Source organism: Ptychodera flava, chromosome 4 (genome assembly GCF_041260155.1).
Source record: "Ptychodera flava strain L36383 chromosome 4, AS_Pfla_20210202, whole genome shotgun sequence".
In the NCBI taxonomy this organism is placed as follows: Eukaryota; Metazoa; Hemichordata; class Enteropneusta; family Ptychoderidae; genus Ptychodera; species Ptychodera flava.
In genome coordinates this window covers 14258246-14276167 of record NC_091931.1, presented here as the reverse complement: position 1 = coordinate 14276167, position 17922 = coordinate 14258246, and the positions used below count along the sequence as shown (strand labels likewise).

At 38.9% G+C, this 17922-nt stretch overlaps 2 protein-coding genes across 4 annotated transcripts in view; one reads left to right on the top strand and one right to left on the bottom strand.

Annotated features, from left to right (window-relative positions):
• LOC139130964 (microtubule-associated protein futsch-like) overlaps positions 1-15424 on the bottom strand; it is a 33775-nt gene extending 18351 nt beyond the window's left edge. The window contains exons 1-2 of one of the 3 annotated variants that reach the window (XM_070696821.1): positions 15226-15424; positions 629-1922 (exon numbers count right to left, since the gene is read on the bottom strand). In XM_070696821.1, coding sequence (XP_070552922.1) covers positions 629-1922; positions 15226-15424 — 1493 coding nt within the window. Of the gene's footprint in view, positions 1-628; positions 1923-2369; positions 2564-7691; positions 7890-15225 lie in introns of those variants that run through there. The other 2 variants (XM_070696822.1, XM_070696823.1) reach the window with 2 other exon arrangements.
• Positions 15425-15663: 239 nt separating this feature from the next.
• Positions 15664-17619, top strand: LOC139130965 (mitochondrial-processing peptidase subunit beta-like). The gene has a single exon (XM_070696825.1). It carries the CDS (start codon positions 15664-15666, stop codon positions 17110-17112), a length of 1449 nt encoding a protein of 482 aa, XP_070552926.1. The 3' UTR covers positions 17113-17619.
• Positions 17620-17922: the final 303 nt, after the last annotated feature.

Sequence of the window (17922 nt, the reverse complement as noted above, 5' to 3'; positions counted from 1 at the left end):
TCATCATATCATTACATGTATGTACACAGCAAAGGATATGCAATTTGTAAGTCACGTGGCACTGCATACATGGTAGAATATATGCCTGGGATAAACATGTGGATTATAAATATGTGTAATATATGTAAATTGCAAGTCACATGGCATCGCATACATGCTAGCATACATACCAGGTATAATTACTGCTGGGCAAATCATACAAATTGTTAATGTACATGTACAGTGCAGGGCAAAGTACATCATGTACAATACACGTCATGAATTGATGCCCTAAACAATATTTCGTTGCTTTTAAACACAATTGATGGTCCACCAAAGTTCAGGTATATTGTAAGGCTACTACAAAACACAATTGATTACAAATTTTGGATGGTCCTTGTACGTTGTTATGAACACCCAATGTTCCCTGCAACACATACAAGATGCAGGACAGCTTTTAATAAGATAACTGCTACTACTCTAAATGATGTGTTCAGAGAAAATCGCACATCTTACTTGTAATTGGTGTAGAGCACACTCAAGGAAGTTTCAGTAAATTTTTAAGTGTTACAAAATCTTAGAAGGAAGAGGGAACACTGACAAGTGTGTCGGAAGATTGTCTTTGTGAAATGTTGTCACAGAAACTTACCTTGCTAGCGTTGATTTCCCACTGCCTGGCAACCCCCTCAGTAAACACAAAACGTTCCCACTGGGTAAACGTTCCACTTCTAAAGTCACAGTTTGGCCATATCTAGATTTGTTTGTCTCTGTTGAGGGTCTAGAAGATGGTTTTTGAGTCTTTCCTTTTTGTGCAAAATATGCATAACTACGGTGATCGTCTGCTGGGGGTTTCTTTTCAGGGTTAGTCTTTGTTTGGGAGTGACTTTTTCCCGGGTTATGCGATGATTTGGATGTAGAATATTGATCAAGAGTTTCCTCTCTCTCACTTGATTGGTATTGTTTCTGAGTTGTGTACCTATTTGGTTTGGAGTATGCCTGCTTACTGCTAGTTTCTAATCCAGGCCAATGTTCTTTGCCCCGGCTTTGTTCATGGTCCTGGGCTGGAGTTTTCCTCTGCGAGTAAGAATTGTGAGTTTGTGATTGGCTGCCATGCTGCTGGGATGGCTGGTTACCCTGGTAACCAGCCTGCTTGGCATTTGGCTTTCCCTTGCTGCTGTAATTACTTTGCTGTCTGTAATCTCTCTGGCCTCTATTTGAGCCACCATCATAGTTTTTTTGAAAAGGAACATAAGCCGGGCGGTGAGTTTGACCCGTCAGTCGCTGAAATCGTGGCGGCAGCTCGTAGCCCTGGCCATGGTTATTAAACTCCCGTGCTCTCGGTTCATAACTGTCAAAATTATGTTCTCTCCTTTCATAGCCTCCCCTCTGTGGCGACGCCTCGCTCTGCCCATGTGATTCCCCAGAAGTTCTGCTCGAGCCACGGCCGCTCTCGCCAGCCATTTGGGCGCTGCGAGCTGCCATGAATCTCTCCCTCTGCTGTCTCTCAATGTTTTGTATTTCTTCCATGATTTCGTTGTCCAAATCTAGAAATTCTGCTTCACCTCTGGTCAAGGAATCGTCGTCTACAAACTGAGCATTTCCCACAGAAGTGTCCACAGAATCAAAGACAGTTTTTCCTTTTTCCTGCTCTAGCTGGAAATACTGATGATGTGGAGGGCTAAAAGTATCCAAGCCACCGTAGTTCAAGGATGTCCCGTCAACAGTTGGTGGGTCTGCTACTTCGGTAACTCCTCCAGATAAAGGTGGCACAAAGTCTTCTGCAATAACATTGGCAGACGACTTCTCGCTATTTGTCCACTTTTTATCGCTCTGCTCCGCAAATTCCAAGATGTTGTCAAAACTCAGTTTGGGCTCTTCAGCTTTGTCCTTTGGACTTACTGATGAGTCTCCGAGTTTTAAAAGTGCTTCTATAGATGTTTCCACTGAAAAACCAATAAACAGAGTCCACATTTTATGGATTGAAAGTGCAAATGAAAATTGTTTCAGTTTTTACACACAGACAAGATCACACTTCCGGGTCAGACTTATTGGCCAGCCGCCACTCACAAAAACTTCACACTACACCTTTCATTTTACAGCCATTTGCTGCCATGATGTAAAAAATACTGAGCCTTACACTGAATTCAAGTGTGGAATTTTGCCAAATGCTTAACTTGACACATGTGAGAATGTTCTACGTGTTGAAGCAATTAGGGTCAACCCACACAATATGGCAGCCGCTACGTTCTGAAGGTATCACAGCTGTACAGCCCCACAGTAGAGTGAGCAACTATTCAAGCAAGGCATGCAAAATAACCCCCGTCACTTCTTGTATTACTCATGACAATACAGGATTATACACGACATAAACTGCAGCATAACTCACATACATGTATATAATGGTGTGTTACCATCAGAGATTTATACTGGGAAGTACTCTTTGGCTTCTGGCAACAGCTACGAAACTACAATTACACACTGGCACTTATATTGGGGTCATGGCTGGCAGTTCGAAGGTCAAACTGGGAAGTAGTCTTGGCTTCTAGCATGGACAGCCCCCTCTACTGCCTATGCTTCTAGCAACAGCTACCAAACAACATGTACACACTGGCACTCATATTGGGGTCAAGGCCGACTGGTCAAAGGTCATGAAAAAATGACTCTGCAAAGTGTGAGAAAATCAAAGCTGATACAATGATAGAATTTCCATTCTAAGTACAAGCATAGATCGGAAACTTTTGACAAGTATATGCAACCTACAGATTAAAGCTTCAAATTTTCCTTCAAAAGCAGTCAATTTCAAAGGAAGAATTTTTTAAAGACAGAATTCACCTCACAGTTGATATTTAGACTCTCAAATATTACAATTCTGTTCAGGTATACAGCTTGTATGGACTTATGGACTAATTTCAAATATTGTAGAGGCCATTCCACTCTTCACTATCTGCACTTTATGACGGCCAAAAAGACTTAGAAGTTTCCTATTGAGATTGGCAGCCATTTTGAATTTGAATAACTGGTAAAATTGTGGTAATTTTCTTCTCCAATTCAAAATTTGTGTTTGACCCAGATCTCTCTTCCTGATTGTGAAAAGTAAACGGCGTAAAATTTCAGCAAGCAAACTATGAGCTTATAATGTTTAAAACTGTCATTTTTCAGGTTGTATTATCACAAATGTTACCCACAATCTCAATTAATCTACACCTAACAGGTTTTATTACTGACATTTTGTCAAGTATTGCTAACAGGTATCTACATGTATCCCCTAAACAACAACATCAACAATAACAACAACAACAACCTATCTACTTGGCAGGATCAACCCTTTTGACCTTTTCAATTTATTGAACGGTATGTTTATCACTATCAAAAGCTACAATAGATCACTATGGTATGTAGCAGTACCACACACCCACGCATGTTGACATTTCATGACCTTTCACTGCTCCAATGTCTTATCAGTGAAATTCTGCTTCTTTGATATGCATAGTGGTTCGCGGATAGCAAAGTATTGCAACACATTGGAATTTCACTTGCTCACTTGATCAATTGAGTGTGATTCTATCTTTGTTTTTTGTAAATTTGTGACTGAACTTAAGTGGAACACTGGAAAACTTGGCTGCGATATAACCTGAGCATCAGTCCTACATGTACCTAGGCAAACTAAACCAATTCTGATAATATTTCAAAGCTTGATTCAAAGTTGACGATGACACTTTTGCATCATTTCCGTTTCGAGGCAAAAAATTTGAAATTTCATTTCAATGCCCTCCTAATGTGTACCTGTAACTTTTCATGTATTTTTTTTTCAATTTATACAAATCATGTCTAAATGACTGGTGTTAAATATGCAGATTTTTGTATCAGCTACAGTCTCTGTTTTGAACCTCAACAAACTTGAGGATCAAAATCATATAAGCAATCCATGTAAACCATCACCGGTGCAGAGACCCAGGGATTGAAGACTGCCACTTTAACCTGTACACGTATAATCTCAATGTTATTGTTGACAACTATACAAAATGTACAGTCTTGACAACTCCTGTACTTAGTATTTCAACATATTCCAGGGAGAACGAGGCAAAAATGTACTTGTTTTCTTGAGCAAAATATCTTAAGTTATGGCAATTGTGCTATGTGCACATATTGTTTATTGTCTCACAGTTTTCTGGAGCAGCAATAATGAAAATACTATCAAAAGTTGAAGTGTTTGATCCTTTGATTTACAATTGTGAAGTGCCCCATTAGTCGTTAAGAAAGTCGTTAAGAAATGAAAAAAAAGACTAGGAAAGGTGCCTGCTGATATACTTTGGTTTCTGGCATATTGAAGATCAACCGATCTAGATTTAAATCAAACAAGTCATCGTTGATGACACAGTCCCCACTTGTTAATGGGTACTTTGATTACATGTCCTCAGAGAGGATAGAGTCCTCTTCATTAATTAGGTCTGTGATAAAAATACTTTGATACAGATAGCGCTCAATGGCCAAGAATGACCTACATACAAGAAAGACCTACATATGTATGACATAGGTTAATGTCCTTGTACCAACTTTGAATAATATCGTTTGAGATATGCCTGAGTATTATGGCTCTGTACATGAAAAAATCGTAACAAAATGGCCGCACGGCAGCCATATTGGATCGTATCACATAACAAATTGACATGCATATGTATGACAGTAGTCAATCTCCTTGTACCAACTTTGAATAAATTCGCTTGATACATGTCTGAGTATTATGGCTCTGTACATGAAAACATCGTAATAAAATGGCCGCCAGGCGGCCATATTGGATCGTATCACGAAACAAATAGACTTGCATATCTATGACATTTGTCAATGTCCTTGTACCAACTTTGAATAAAATTGGTTGAAACATGTCTGAGTTATGGCTCTGTACATGAAAAAATCGTAATAAAATGGCCGCCAGGCGGCCATATTGGATCGTATCACGAAACAAATAGACTTGCATATCTATGACATTTGTCAATGTCCTTGTACCAACTTTGAATAAAATCGGTTGAAACATGTCTGAGTTATGGCTCTGTACATGAAAAAATCGTAATAAAATGGCCGCCAGGCGGCCATATTGGATCGTATCACAAAACAAATAGACTTGCATATCTATGACATTGGTCAATGTCCTTGTACCAACTTTGAATAAAATTGGTTGAAACATGTCTGAGTTATGGCTCTGTACATGAAAAAATCGTAATAAAATGGCCGCCAGGCGGCCATATTGGATCGTATCACAAAACAAATCGACATGCATATCTATGACACTGGTCAATGTCCTTGTACCAACTTTGAATAAAATCGGTTGAAACATGTCTGAGTTATGGCTCTGTACATGAAAATATCGTAATAAAATGGCCGCCTGGCGGCCATATTGGATCATATCACAAAACAAATCGACGTGCATCTGTATGACATATGAAGTAATCCTTGTACCAAGTTTGAATGAAATCGCTCCTTGCATCTCTGAGATATCTGCGTGAACGGACGGACGCACGGACGGACGGACGGACGCACGCACGGACGCACGCACGGACATGACCAAACCTATAAGTCCCCCCGGACGGTGTCCGTGGGGACTAATAAACTTTTAAACTGGATGGATTTTGTGAAATCCTCCTCAACCTGTGCATAGTGACACAAGCTGATAAAATTCATGCTAATTATTAACCCATTCATCGCAAAATGATGTGCTTCTCAAACATAACAAAAGCACTGGGGACTAGATTTCACTCTATAGAAATTATGGTAATGTTCCATTTTGGGGCTGGTGCATACAATGTATGGCTTAATATGCATTTACAGAGGTTTGTTAGAGAAGTAAGGTTTGCATTGCCATGGCCAGGAATGTTATTTTCTTCGAAGGATACTATTAAGTGTGGGTCAATAAGTCAAACTAGGTCAAACATTGTTTTGGTCACCTACAGAATCAGCAATGTGACGAGGATAATGAAATGATTGGACACAAATACAGACTCATATTGAACAAATCAATGGACCACTACAGCAAGTTTGAAATCACTTCAAGTTAAAATCCTTTATAAACTCACTACAGATAGCCACACTATGTATCAAACTGTTCATGCTTTAAAAGTATAATTTTATTCATACAGATGCTCCCATAACTTGGGTAATCTTTATGTTTATCTATTGATTGGCTGGAAGTCTCATGCATAACTCAGTGAGTACAGCTGATTGGCTGGGACATACACATAGGATTATGTAAATTACCTCTGTTTTCTATTAGTTGATTTCGATTTACAAGTTCTCTGTTTAAAACTTTATATCTACTATGAAATTGTCTATTTTAATAGGATGAGTACCAAGTAGATGTAAGCTCAGGGGTGCTTTGCACATACACCTCCTCTGTAAAATAATCAGCCTTGGCAGTGAAAATACCTCCTTGCCAGTCATGTACAGGAACAGAGGTTGTAACTATTAAAACATTGTAAGAAGCTTTTGCAGACCCCCTTCATCTGAATTGGTTGCAGCCAAATCTGTAATTCAAAATGTGTAGTATGGACTTGCAATAAGGAGAGAGGGGTTGAAAGGCTGCAGGACTGTGGACAATTAAAATGTGCATTGCAAATATACTCGTTGCACTGGACCTCAATTGACTCCTTCCACCCCCACCCATCCCCCCCCTCACTGATAAAAGGTTGGAAGGCAAATGTCTGGTGATGAAATTATGATTTAAATTTTGCAAAACATGATAAAATGCTCACATACCGGTAGGTTGTTGGGAGTTTATGAACTCTGAACTGGCTAGGTTTGTGAGTAACAAAACATTTCAACATAAAGAAGTTATTCGGTATCACGCAGATTTGGAATTTTGAGAGAGTAATCATGGCATATACCAGGTAGGTTGTGTGGTTTTGTGCACAATGACGGAAACTGAGTTAAACCCCTACCCCCTAGAAATAATTAGTTTTTTTCTTTGTACCCAGCAATGCACACTTTTGGTTTTGTGCACAATGACGGAAACTGAGTTAAACCCCCACCCCCTAGAAATAATTAGTTTTTTTCTTTGTACCCAGCAATGCACATTTTTTTATTTATCCACAGCCCCATAAATGCATGCATGTGTTGCAACTGTCCTGCAGTGAGTATAGTTTGCCAAATCATAAAGCCGCCACTACACAGACAAATAATCAGTTAACAGTTTCTTGCAAAGACATGTCTACATGACCTATTGAAATGATAAGGCGAAAAGAGCGAGAAACCAGTCTAACCAACTGACAGCACAAATCTTTGCTGTACTGTCTTTGTTCAACATAGCTATTGGGTGAAGAATTAAACAAAGAAACTTTGCAACCAACAAAATCCATTCAAAAATGTTGCATCAACAGTATTATGTAAACAGCTAACAACTCCGTTGTCAAACTGTGAGTTTTTGATACCAGCCAGTCAAGGAACTTCGAAGTCATCAAGATTCTTTTGTTTCTATGTAAAACAATCGCTGATATACATAAAAATTGAGCCATAGCAAAATTTTAGAAATGTGAAAAAAATCATTAGGTAAGGCTAGATCAGGTTGCATATATTTTTGAACACCATGTGAGGTGAACATTGGTTTGATGACAATGTAAAATGTCTTCCCCTATATTACACAGTGACCTGTGCAGAACATAATTCAATACTTTGGGGGAAAATTGTCTGGCTTTCCAAACTTCTGATGCAAAACCTGCACCTACCTTGAAAGTGAAACCAAACTATTCACCAATTCAACAACAATGACTCTTTCACAACCTGAAGTGTATGGGCAATATTGTTCCTTTGCGTCGACTGTTCAGGCAATTCGCCATTTTTTTTCTCCCTTCTACGTGGGAAATACCCAAAGGTCAGAGTTTGATGCTGGTCGGTGTACACAGTAACTTGTATTTTATATCATTTGGTGTGATGTGAATGGTCAGTTATGATACACAGGCTGGTCGATAATTAACTTTATCAATCCTAGGACAGGTGTGCGTGTACATAGGGAACATGTCACTGTATGATGTATTAGTATGCCTTCATTTTGAAGGACACAAAGTATTGGCAGAAACAAATTGTACGGCCAAGTAATGACTTTCTTTGTTTTGCGCCCCCATGCAAGTTGGGCTTTTTAGAGTTTTCCATGAAGAACATACTAGTACACAGTGTATGTAAAATGGGACTCTCCTGCCTAGCATTTCTGCCAACAATTCTTTGTTCACAATTTTTGCAAATTTTACTTTCTAAAACGCCTGGATGCTTGCAGAATGTCATACTGTAGTGTAAAGTGTAGAGCCACAAAATATGTTTCTGCTTTTATTCTTGAATGGGCACTCACATTACATGAAAACAATCAAGTAAACACAAATTTTCTCCGCGTGTTTTTTGAACCCCTTACCTGCTAACAATTTAAAGGTTTGAGTAGACGCAAAACAATGAATTTAATTACTCTGGCCTAAGCTTGTCCTCACTGTATGGTCAAGTAAGGCTCAGAACACACACAGACACAAATTGTGCATCTGATGTTGACAGCCTATGGTTCCCAGTACAGTGTCACAAGTTTTCCTTGGCTAAGCCTGAGATTTCTGATTTCAATTGCTTGCGATATAAACCCCTTTGAAAACCTGTTCTGTTCAAAAATGAGTCTTTACAGTTTAAATAATGTGCCTACCTATTAACAAAGAGACAAATAAAATTCCCTCACAAACTGTTTGATCAACAATAAAAATGTGTGCATACAATTAAGGTGGCTGGAAAGGCTATTTTTGCATCAATTCTTTTCTCAGAGTTAATGTCAAGTTTCAAGTGTTAGAATCAAGATATTTAGTTCAAATTTTCAGGATAACTCCCTCAGTTAATACTTTCTCCAAAGAATATCAAAATTTATATTTGCAGCCATGGTTTTGAAATATGACACCAGTAAATATTAAAATTTAATTTTTCATATTTTTTTTACATATTTGAATTTAATAATAATTGGATAGTACTAATATTACCAAATTAGTTATAAATATGTTGACACTATTAATTGTAAGATGTGTACGTCAGGATTTGTAAATAAAATTTGTTTTTATGATTTTACATGGGTTTACATATCAAAAAATTATTAAAAAATTCTTTCAAATTTCAAAATGTGATTTATTAAAAAGTACTTCAAATACAGCAAAATTGTTAAAACTACTTTTATATTAGTTTTATTGAAGTTTATAACTGACGCTCTAGCCTTTCCAGCCACCTTAAAGGGAAAATAAGCGTAACTTTTGATGGAAATTTCATTGTTTTTATTTTTAGTCCAGGAAACAAGAAGACGTTCTTTTCGTTCTCACCAATGTACATTGAAATACAAAATATTAGCCTTACTGACACAAATCTTTGCATATAACATGCAATATGATTTGTTGACAAATGCATTCCAGTCAAATCTAAAATTTGATTGTCAACAATAACATGTTGCCATCACACATATGCTGGCTGTGGTTACAGATTCAGCACTAGGCATTTTGGCATGATTTTGACATTAAAATATGGGAGATTTTACCTTATATAGAATAATGAAAACAAAATTAATGTAATATTTATCAATAATTACAGCGAATCATGAATTAACCCTTTCAGTGTTGTAAATTTTTCCAACAAAATTTGAGTGAAACATTTCACCAATTTTTATATGATTTTCTGTTATTTGTTTTTGATAATTTTGGACCAAATGGACATAAGATTTCATTGACTAAAGTTTTTAATCAAAATTTTGGCAAAAATCTGAAAAATAAATTGACTGGAGTATATTTTATAAAAGTGACAAAAATGGACTTTGGCGCTCAAAGGGTTAATGGGGTGTCCTACAAATCCCTTAACTTATATCATCTGCCATAAATGTATCAAGATTTCAGTCTGTGTGTGTTGAGTTAATGCAACCGATATCAAAAACACCAAACTCTTGTACTGACAAGCTAAAAACCATCAACATGCGCTGTTTGTCCGGAACGGCGATCCCAATATTGATGTCTAAATCAGTATCATCAGCCGGAGACCACTTTTGTCATCATGATTACTAAAACCAAAGCTAGACTTCTGGATGCTTTCATTGGATCACTAATAACTAATATTAAGGAGGGCACATTTCAGTATCACTCTCAAGAAAAGTTAGAATTGGTTCAAGTCGGTGAATTTTTAAAAAATAAATTTTATAATAGTTTCTCTTGTGTCTCTCCTATTTCGTACAAACCTATTCGGAATTTGGTAGCCCAGGCCAGGTTTTCCCAGCGATTGAATGCGTTACCTTTGAGTCTGCGCAGTATAGTGAGTTAGTTTCTGCCGGATTCACCGACTTGGACTTCTTGCAAAGTACCGGCGGCCAGACGGACTGTGTACACAGTGACGTCAAACAAATACAAAATAATTGGCAGCTCCAGCCATTATTCTGGCCAATAAGGAGAACGCATGAGCTTAGTGTTAGTGGTGTCTATTAGGACCCTTTTGCTGGGCCTTTGGTTTTCACTGGGAACGAGCCGCTTGACAACTTCTTCTTTGGTCCCGACAAAATCATGTAGATTTGATCTGTTGTCGGAGCCCCCGGTCGAAACCGCTGGAGGCTTCTCAGCAAAGTCGATGCCCGATTCTGCATGATCTGCAACTCACATGAGTGTGCAGAAAGGTAGCCTAGATTCTATTTGTCCGCTTGCCTCCGTACGGAGGCAAGCAGACGAATACAATCTCGGCTAGCAGAAAGGGGTCAAGACTTGTACTGACGACAAACTATATTTCTTCACAGGATAGTGTCTTTTTTCCATCCTTGAATAACCGGCGACGATTATCGCATTTTGCAACATGGGCCTCACAAACAACATAGATAGTTTCATGCCTTTTCGGGGATACAACAGAGGTCGTGCTGACTTTTGTGGGAGTGATCGCACTTGACATCTTATGAATAATATATAAGTAAATAAAAACGTCATCTCATAAATAATTTATAGCAACGCAAACCCTGCTAGAAAGCCAAGTCTGTGATTCCGAGTGAAACTCACCTGTATAGCATTCACCTCACTCATAACATCCACTCACGTGCTCGTTTCACATGAAAGCAAAATACAAATTATTGCGTTCACTCCACTCAAACATTCACGAATCACAGACTTGAACCAAGTCTAAAGAAAAGTGAAAACTGGTACTCAAGATCTGATACTGTATGGCCTGTAACTACTATCAGATCTGTAGTACACAGGTCTGATACAGTTTGATAACTAATGTTTCAGTGTGCCTGTTACCCTTTGGCTCCTTGGTCTGATAATGCCTGTCTAAAGCATGCCAGTCTAATATAGCTTGATAATTCCTGTCAACTCTTTGGAACTCAGGTCCAATAAAGCTTGACAATTCTTATCTGCAGCATGCCTTTTTCTGTATAAAATCATTTAGAACTCAGCCGGGTCCGATAATTCTTTATAACAACTGTCTATAGTAGATCAGTTTCTGATACCTTTTCCACGTTTTGACTTCAGCTAGCCACTTTTATGAAGAAACAGCAAAATTCAAATTGTTTTTCTTGTGTGAAACCAAAGCAGACAAACACCTCAAAACAGAGAAATAAAATGAAAGGTTGGGATTGCAATACAAACATACCATAATTTAAATTCAAACGTGTCAAATTTCAGTAAACATACATGCTGCCAATGGCATTTCATGTATTTTTGATTGTTTTCCATGGAATTAAATTGTTTTTAATCAGCCTCTTTAATCATTGTTTTACGACCTCATTACCTGATTACAAAGGTTATTAAACATACATGCAATTACAGTAAAGAGTTCCAGTAACTGAGTAAATGTCAAAGGTATTAGGAGCTCAAGGGAGATAACCGGTATAGTACAGTGTGTACTTGGCTATCTGTACTGCAGATCTTTGCATATGTGTAACACTAACAGGGGACAGAGTTATGTAGGGGTTCCATGAGGGCGCTTTGCATGCATTTCATGGTTATGATGAGAGGAACGGCACTGGTGATTTATATTTGAGCCATTTTTCCAGGTAGAATAGGCTTGATATTTTGGGTGAATATCATTTGTATTATTTCTGAGGTGAAAAGGTCACCATCTGCTGCTGATGGCATAGTGTATAGTTCTTAACAAAGATGTTGCAACAGTTGCTTGTCTCCATTTTTTAAAGCCTAAAATTTCACATCTGTGACAAGATGTGCACTTTATACACTACTGTATAGATAGACTTGCTCCAAGTCTGTGGGCATGTAAGATCAAAACAGAATAAATTGAAGGAATACTAAACTTCAGCAGCCTGTCATGCTTAGTGGTTGTGGAGATTGTGGTGTGAATGCCTTGGCCCCACAGATAGACAAATTACTTTACATGAGGTTGGCATTTAAAAATTGTAGACTGTATTGAAAGTATACCAAGCGGATGCATTTTGTGATGTACAGTGGTCAGTGGGTTTTTTAACTTCATTGTGGTGAGCTCTACAAACTCATTTGAAAAAATCTTGTTTCAACATGACATGACAAAATTACTCCCTGTATCAGCACATACTGGTAACAGCAGTAAATACATTTGTGTAGATGGAAAGTGAAGATGAGTATGGCTTCAGAAAAATAGATGACTGAAGAGTACAACACATGTCATCAATTACTCAGTGCCATATTCCTCAGGGCCATCATAATGGTAAACTGAATATTTTTAGCCTGATGAATTTAAAACAGAATCACCACAGATGAGAATCAATGGAAAACAAAAGCTTACAAAGAGTGAATTAAATTTGTACACACATAGAACAATAGGTGAGCCACATTAAGAACTACTGTATGTCCCTTTAATTACAAAGTGGTTTGTTTCATTATAGAAACTAGTTTTTTCCCAGCATCTATGGTTTCATACAAACTCAAATTTTGATAGACTTCCCACCTTTCTGTACAACTAGAGCTGAGCAAATCATGAAACAACAGGTTGGAATTTCATCGATAGAAAAAAATCATGTAATTCATTGCTTAAATGTGCTCCATATTAACATGCAGTGTTGACACTTGTGTCATACGCTGCATAAAGCCTACATAGTGGTACATGTACTTGTTGTATTGATCTTTCGAAACCTGTTTGCTGTTCATTCACAGTACAGTCCCTCTATCCATGTGTTTATGGCAGAACGTGCCTCGGGGAGAGATGTATGGAGTCTCAAACTTTAATGATATTCTTTTGGCCTACCACTTGTGGGGGATCATTTTGAAGCTTATGGAGTACATAAAGTTTTTACCAGCTTAGTTTTGTGAAAAACCCGAAATTTTATTTTCCCTCTTGGCTCATAGAGATAACACAGGGGAAAATTGGCCATTTTGACTTTCAAATATCGATAAGTATTGGGTACTTTGTTTTTCTAGTACCCAAAGCAGGTGACTCACAGTGCCTGATTTTTATTCTTGATTTTGAAAGAGAATGGTCGAAAGTTGACTTAAATGGGTTTGAGCAAAATTTTCTCTTATTTTTGAGGTGTGAACTATCTGAAACGTCTCATTTTGAATAAAGTTCCTCAATCCATAGACTCAAGTCTACTGTTTATGATCTATCATGGTAGTGTCCACTTCCCCCACCCCTCTTTGCCAACATGACAAAAAATACACATAAAAATTTATTCATGATTGGTTTTTCCATCTCAGTAAAAAAGTTACTTTTTTACGATTAATTGTCTGAAAAATGAAGTAAGAAGCTACACTGTCAGAAATTGTTGATTTTGTACAATTTGACAGAAAAAGTTCAAATCCTACTTCTGTTTACTAGTTGGCTATGGTTCCCTCTCTTCATGAACAGAAGAAACAAAAAGATGGGTAATGTGATAATGGTTTATCATAAACTTAACTTAGTTAATATTTTGCTCATATCAAGGTCAGTCTTTTGACACAGCAGTTGAATGTCCTGTTATCGCATATTAGGGCAACAAACTGAAGATCAATGAGATACTTGGCTGTGAACAACCATTGTGTGACTGTTACAGTTGATTTCCTAAATTTTCAAGTGGTGATTCTCAGGACTATATAAATAGGAGGAGTGCAAGCAATTTGATTTTTTCCCAATATCTCGGAAACACTACAGCCTCTACACTTATGATTCTCTGAAAGTTTGACATAGCATTCCCGAGAAGCAGTGGTGCCAATGTGATTTGTGCTGGGTTCCTTGACTCAAGATCGATAAAGCCATTTTGACTCAAATAATAGAGACGGTCAGTATGCTCAGTAAGCCAGCTGCCACCCTTATTAAATTAGTGACATTCTTATCCATTTTCATATCGACAATTTGGTAATTTGATAAAAGAAATTATAAAGTGTTGTTGAGTGCACTTTTAGAAGCCCAAGTAAAATATGGACAATTCCTTTAAAATTATACAGCAGTCCATCCTATTTTGTATAGGCAATGTTGAAAAGGAGTAATCATGGATATTGACTCTATCGTGTCCAAGGGATTCCTCAACAGTGCTGTGGAAAAACTACCACCTCTTGTACTTGTTTCCGTTACTAGGCTACCACCAGTGGTATACGACAATGGATGAAGAGAAAGGCAGGCTTTTGTTGTCGTCTTTCACAGTCCCTTATTGCTGCAGTTTCGTAACCCACAACTCAACTTGAAGATCTTTTGTGGGGGGGGGGGGGGGGGGGAAGTGGGGCCCACCCACACAAAAAATCTTCAAGGGGAATTGCGAGGCTACGAAACTGCAGCAAAGTCCCTTCCTCAATCAATGTATTGGATAGGGATGGAACAGTCTGTTCCTGCATAGAATAACAAACGGTCCAATACATGGATGGACGGAGGGACTGTGATTCTTTGCAGGGAAAGACTGGCCACACTCGCACGTGGGTACATGTGACTCTGAATGATGAACATCCGGCCGATGGCACGTGAACCGAGTCGAACTCGAAAAATATAATTGACCACTTAGCACTAATCCCTCCTGTCGTGACATTGAACGGTGTATATTACGGATCATGTCATCGGTGGAAAGCAAAGCCGAAAAAGTAATGACTATGGTTTGTCTCTAGACAACCCAAATCGACAGACCTGACAGAGACCACATCCTCTTATCTCGTTAATAACTGACTACACTAATCACTAATCTATATCACCTGATGTTAGTACAACCACGCACGCCGTTTGTCCATCGTGCTTGCTTGTTTACGTTACGTTCACTGTACTGCACAATACTTACTCATATGGCCAGATTCTTTTGACATGTCAAATTTTGCCTGTGACATAACCAAGAATATTTCTCACCTTTGAATTCATTTTCAGATAATACCATGTAGATGATATCGGGATCTATGGTTCCGGCAAAAATCTCGAGCAATCCTTCGTACGCTTTTTGTTCTGACGAGTTCGGGTCATGTGGAAGGCCTGGCCACTCTTTGACATTACCGTGGGTCAAATTCCCAACAGGAGATGAGTAATTCCAACGTTTCTTCTTTGGTGGCATTGTGGATCAATATCTCCTGTAAAAACTATAGAAAATACGTAAAAAGACGGAGAAATGGCCGAAATAAAGATGATCTCTTCTTTGTATGTTTTGTCATTACTCTCCCTCGCAATCACATCTTATGACCTTTGAACCGCATCGTGTTTGTATTTTGATACTATGGTGGCGCCCTTACTTACGGGAGCGATGTCACCGCAGGTAGTTCTGGGTAATCTGACGTGCCCTTCCAACCATTCAATATGGCGTCGAAACTGGCAAAAGCGGCGACCTTGCTGTGTAGAAATGGTCTACGGCAGCCACAGATCCATGTAACCACCTGCCTTGGTTCACAATGGTCCAATAAAAGACATACCGCAACCTATCCGCAGACACTCCTAAATGTTCCTGAAACAAGAGTCACAACGCTAGGAAATGGCCTTCGAGTTGCTTCTGAAGATTCCGGCATCCCCACATGTACGGTTGGTCTGTGGATAGACGCCGGTAGCAGGTATGAAACGGAGAAGACAAACGGTGTAGCACATTTCCTTGAGCACATGATATTTAAGGGTACGAAAAATCGCACGCAGATGGAACTAGAACTTGAAATCGAAAACATGGGGGCGCATCTAAATGCGTACACGTCACGAGAGCAAACCGTTTACTATGCGAAGGCCTTCGCCAATGACCTGCCTAAAGCTGTTGAAATCCTGGCCGATATTGTCCAGAACAGTACTTTAGGTGAGACAGAAATCAACCGAGAAAGGGGTGTCATCCTCAGGGAAATGGAGGAAGTTGAAACCAACCTCCAGGAAGTCATATTCGACCATCTCCACGCCACAGCTTACCAGGGAACTGCGCTTGGAAGGACCATCCTGGGCCCAACAGAAAATATCAAGTCCATTACCAAAGAAGATCTTCTGGATTATATTTCAACGCATTACAAAGGCCCAAGAATAGTCCTCTCAGCAGCGGGTGGTGTCGATCATGATCATCTTGTGGACCTGGCTCACCAGAACCTGGGAAATCTTGGTACTGAGTATGAGAATGAGATCCCGCTTCTGCCGCCTTGCAGATTCACTGGAAGTGAAATTCGTGTTCGCGATGATGCCATGCCATTAGCTCACGTTGCCATTGCTGTGGAAAGTGTCGGCTGGGCTCATCCTGACACTATCCCACTGATGGTGGCAAACACCATGATTGGCACCTGGGATCGCTCTCACGGCGGTGGCACGAATGTGGCCAGCAAGCTGGCGTCCGTCTGCACCGAGGGAAACCTATGCCACTCCTTCCAGTCCTTCAACACCTGTTACAACGACACCGGGCTGTGGGGCATGTATTTCATCAGCGACAGAACCACCATTGAGGATATGATGTTCTACCTGCAGAAAGAATGGATGAGGCTGTGCACCAGCGTCACGGAGAGCGAGGTTGAGCGAGCCAAGAATCTGCTGAAAACCAACATGCTGTTGCAGCTAGACGGGTCCACGCCTATCTGTGAGGATATAGGAAGGCAAATGCTGTGCTATGACCGCCGCATCCCTCTGCCTGAACTTGATGCTCGCATTAATGCCATCAGTGCCAAAACCATAAGAGATGTATGTACAAGGTACATCTATGATAAGTGCCCAGCTGTTGCTGGTGTTGGTCCAATTGAGCAGCTACCTGATTACAACAGGGTTAGAGGTGGAATGTACTGGGTACGATTTTAATATACAGTGCTCTGTAGGTTTTATCTCTGTATATATGTACCCATGATTTTTACCAAGAGACCGGATAGAACGCGCATTTGTCAACCATAGGTGAAATAAACTGTATTTAGAAATCTTGTAAACTCAAACCTGCCTTTCATTTTCAAATTTGAGAATCTCAACCTCATTTCAATTCTGTATTTTGTAAGAGTTTAATGTCAATATTTTCAAATACATTAGGAGTTACTGCAATACTTTGTTACGGAAGTTTGCTTCGTTGATGTTCATTACCAGACTGGAATGTGAAATTTCACTGCATGTATCACTTACATTTGTGATCAACCGTCTGAATAACTTGTGTTTATTTGAATGTGACTTATACTAAAAGAGTTAAAAAGGTTTAATGTATGAAAAACTTGTATAAAGACAGGAATTTTAGGAAACAATTACTGGAGAGTGAGTTTGCATTTTGTGAAGCACAGTATTAGATGTTGAAATAAACAACAGTTGTGAAAAACTACCTCAAAATATATGTAGTCTTTATCCTTTCTTAAATGGAGGGGGTCATAGAAACTGCATCTGTGCAATTCTCTTGTTTATAAATAATGCATTTTATGCACGATATCCAGATATATCACTTTAACATAGCTGCAACATGTAACTTTTACGATGTAGACTATAACAAATATACCTTTGGATACAGTGCTGACATTGGTTGTGGGCCCCAAACAACCTTTCAGGACAGTTTCAATGACATCCCCCTCCCATTAACCAATCCATCATAATGAACCGACATAGTGCTAACATCCTATATCTTGAGGTAATACATGC

Coding starts and splice junctions, on each gene's coding strand:
- LOC139130965 (XM_070696825.1), top strand. CDS start 15,664: ATGGCGTCGAAACTGGCAAAAGCGGCGACCTTGCTGTGTAGAAATGGT.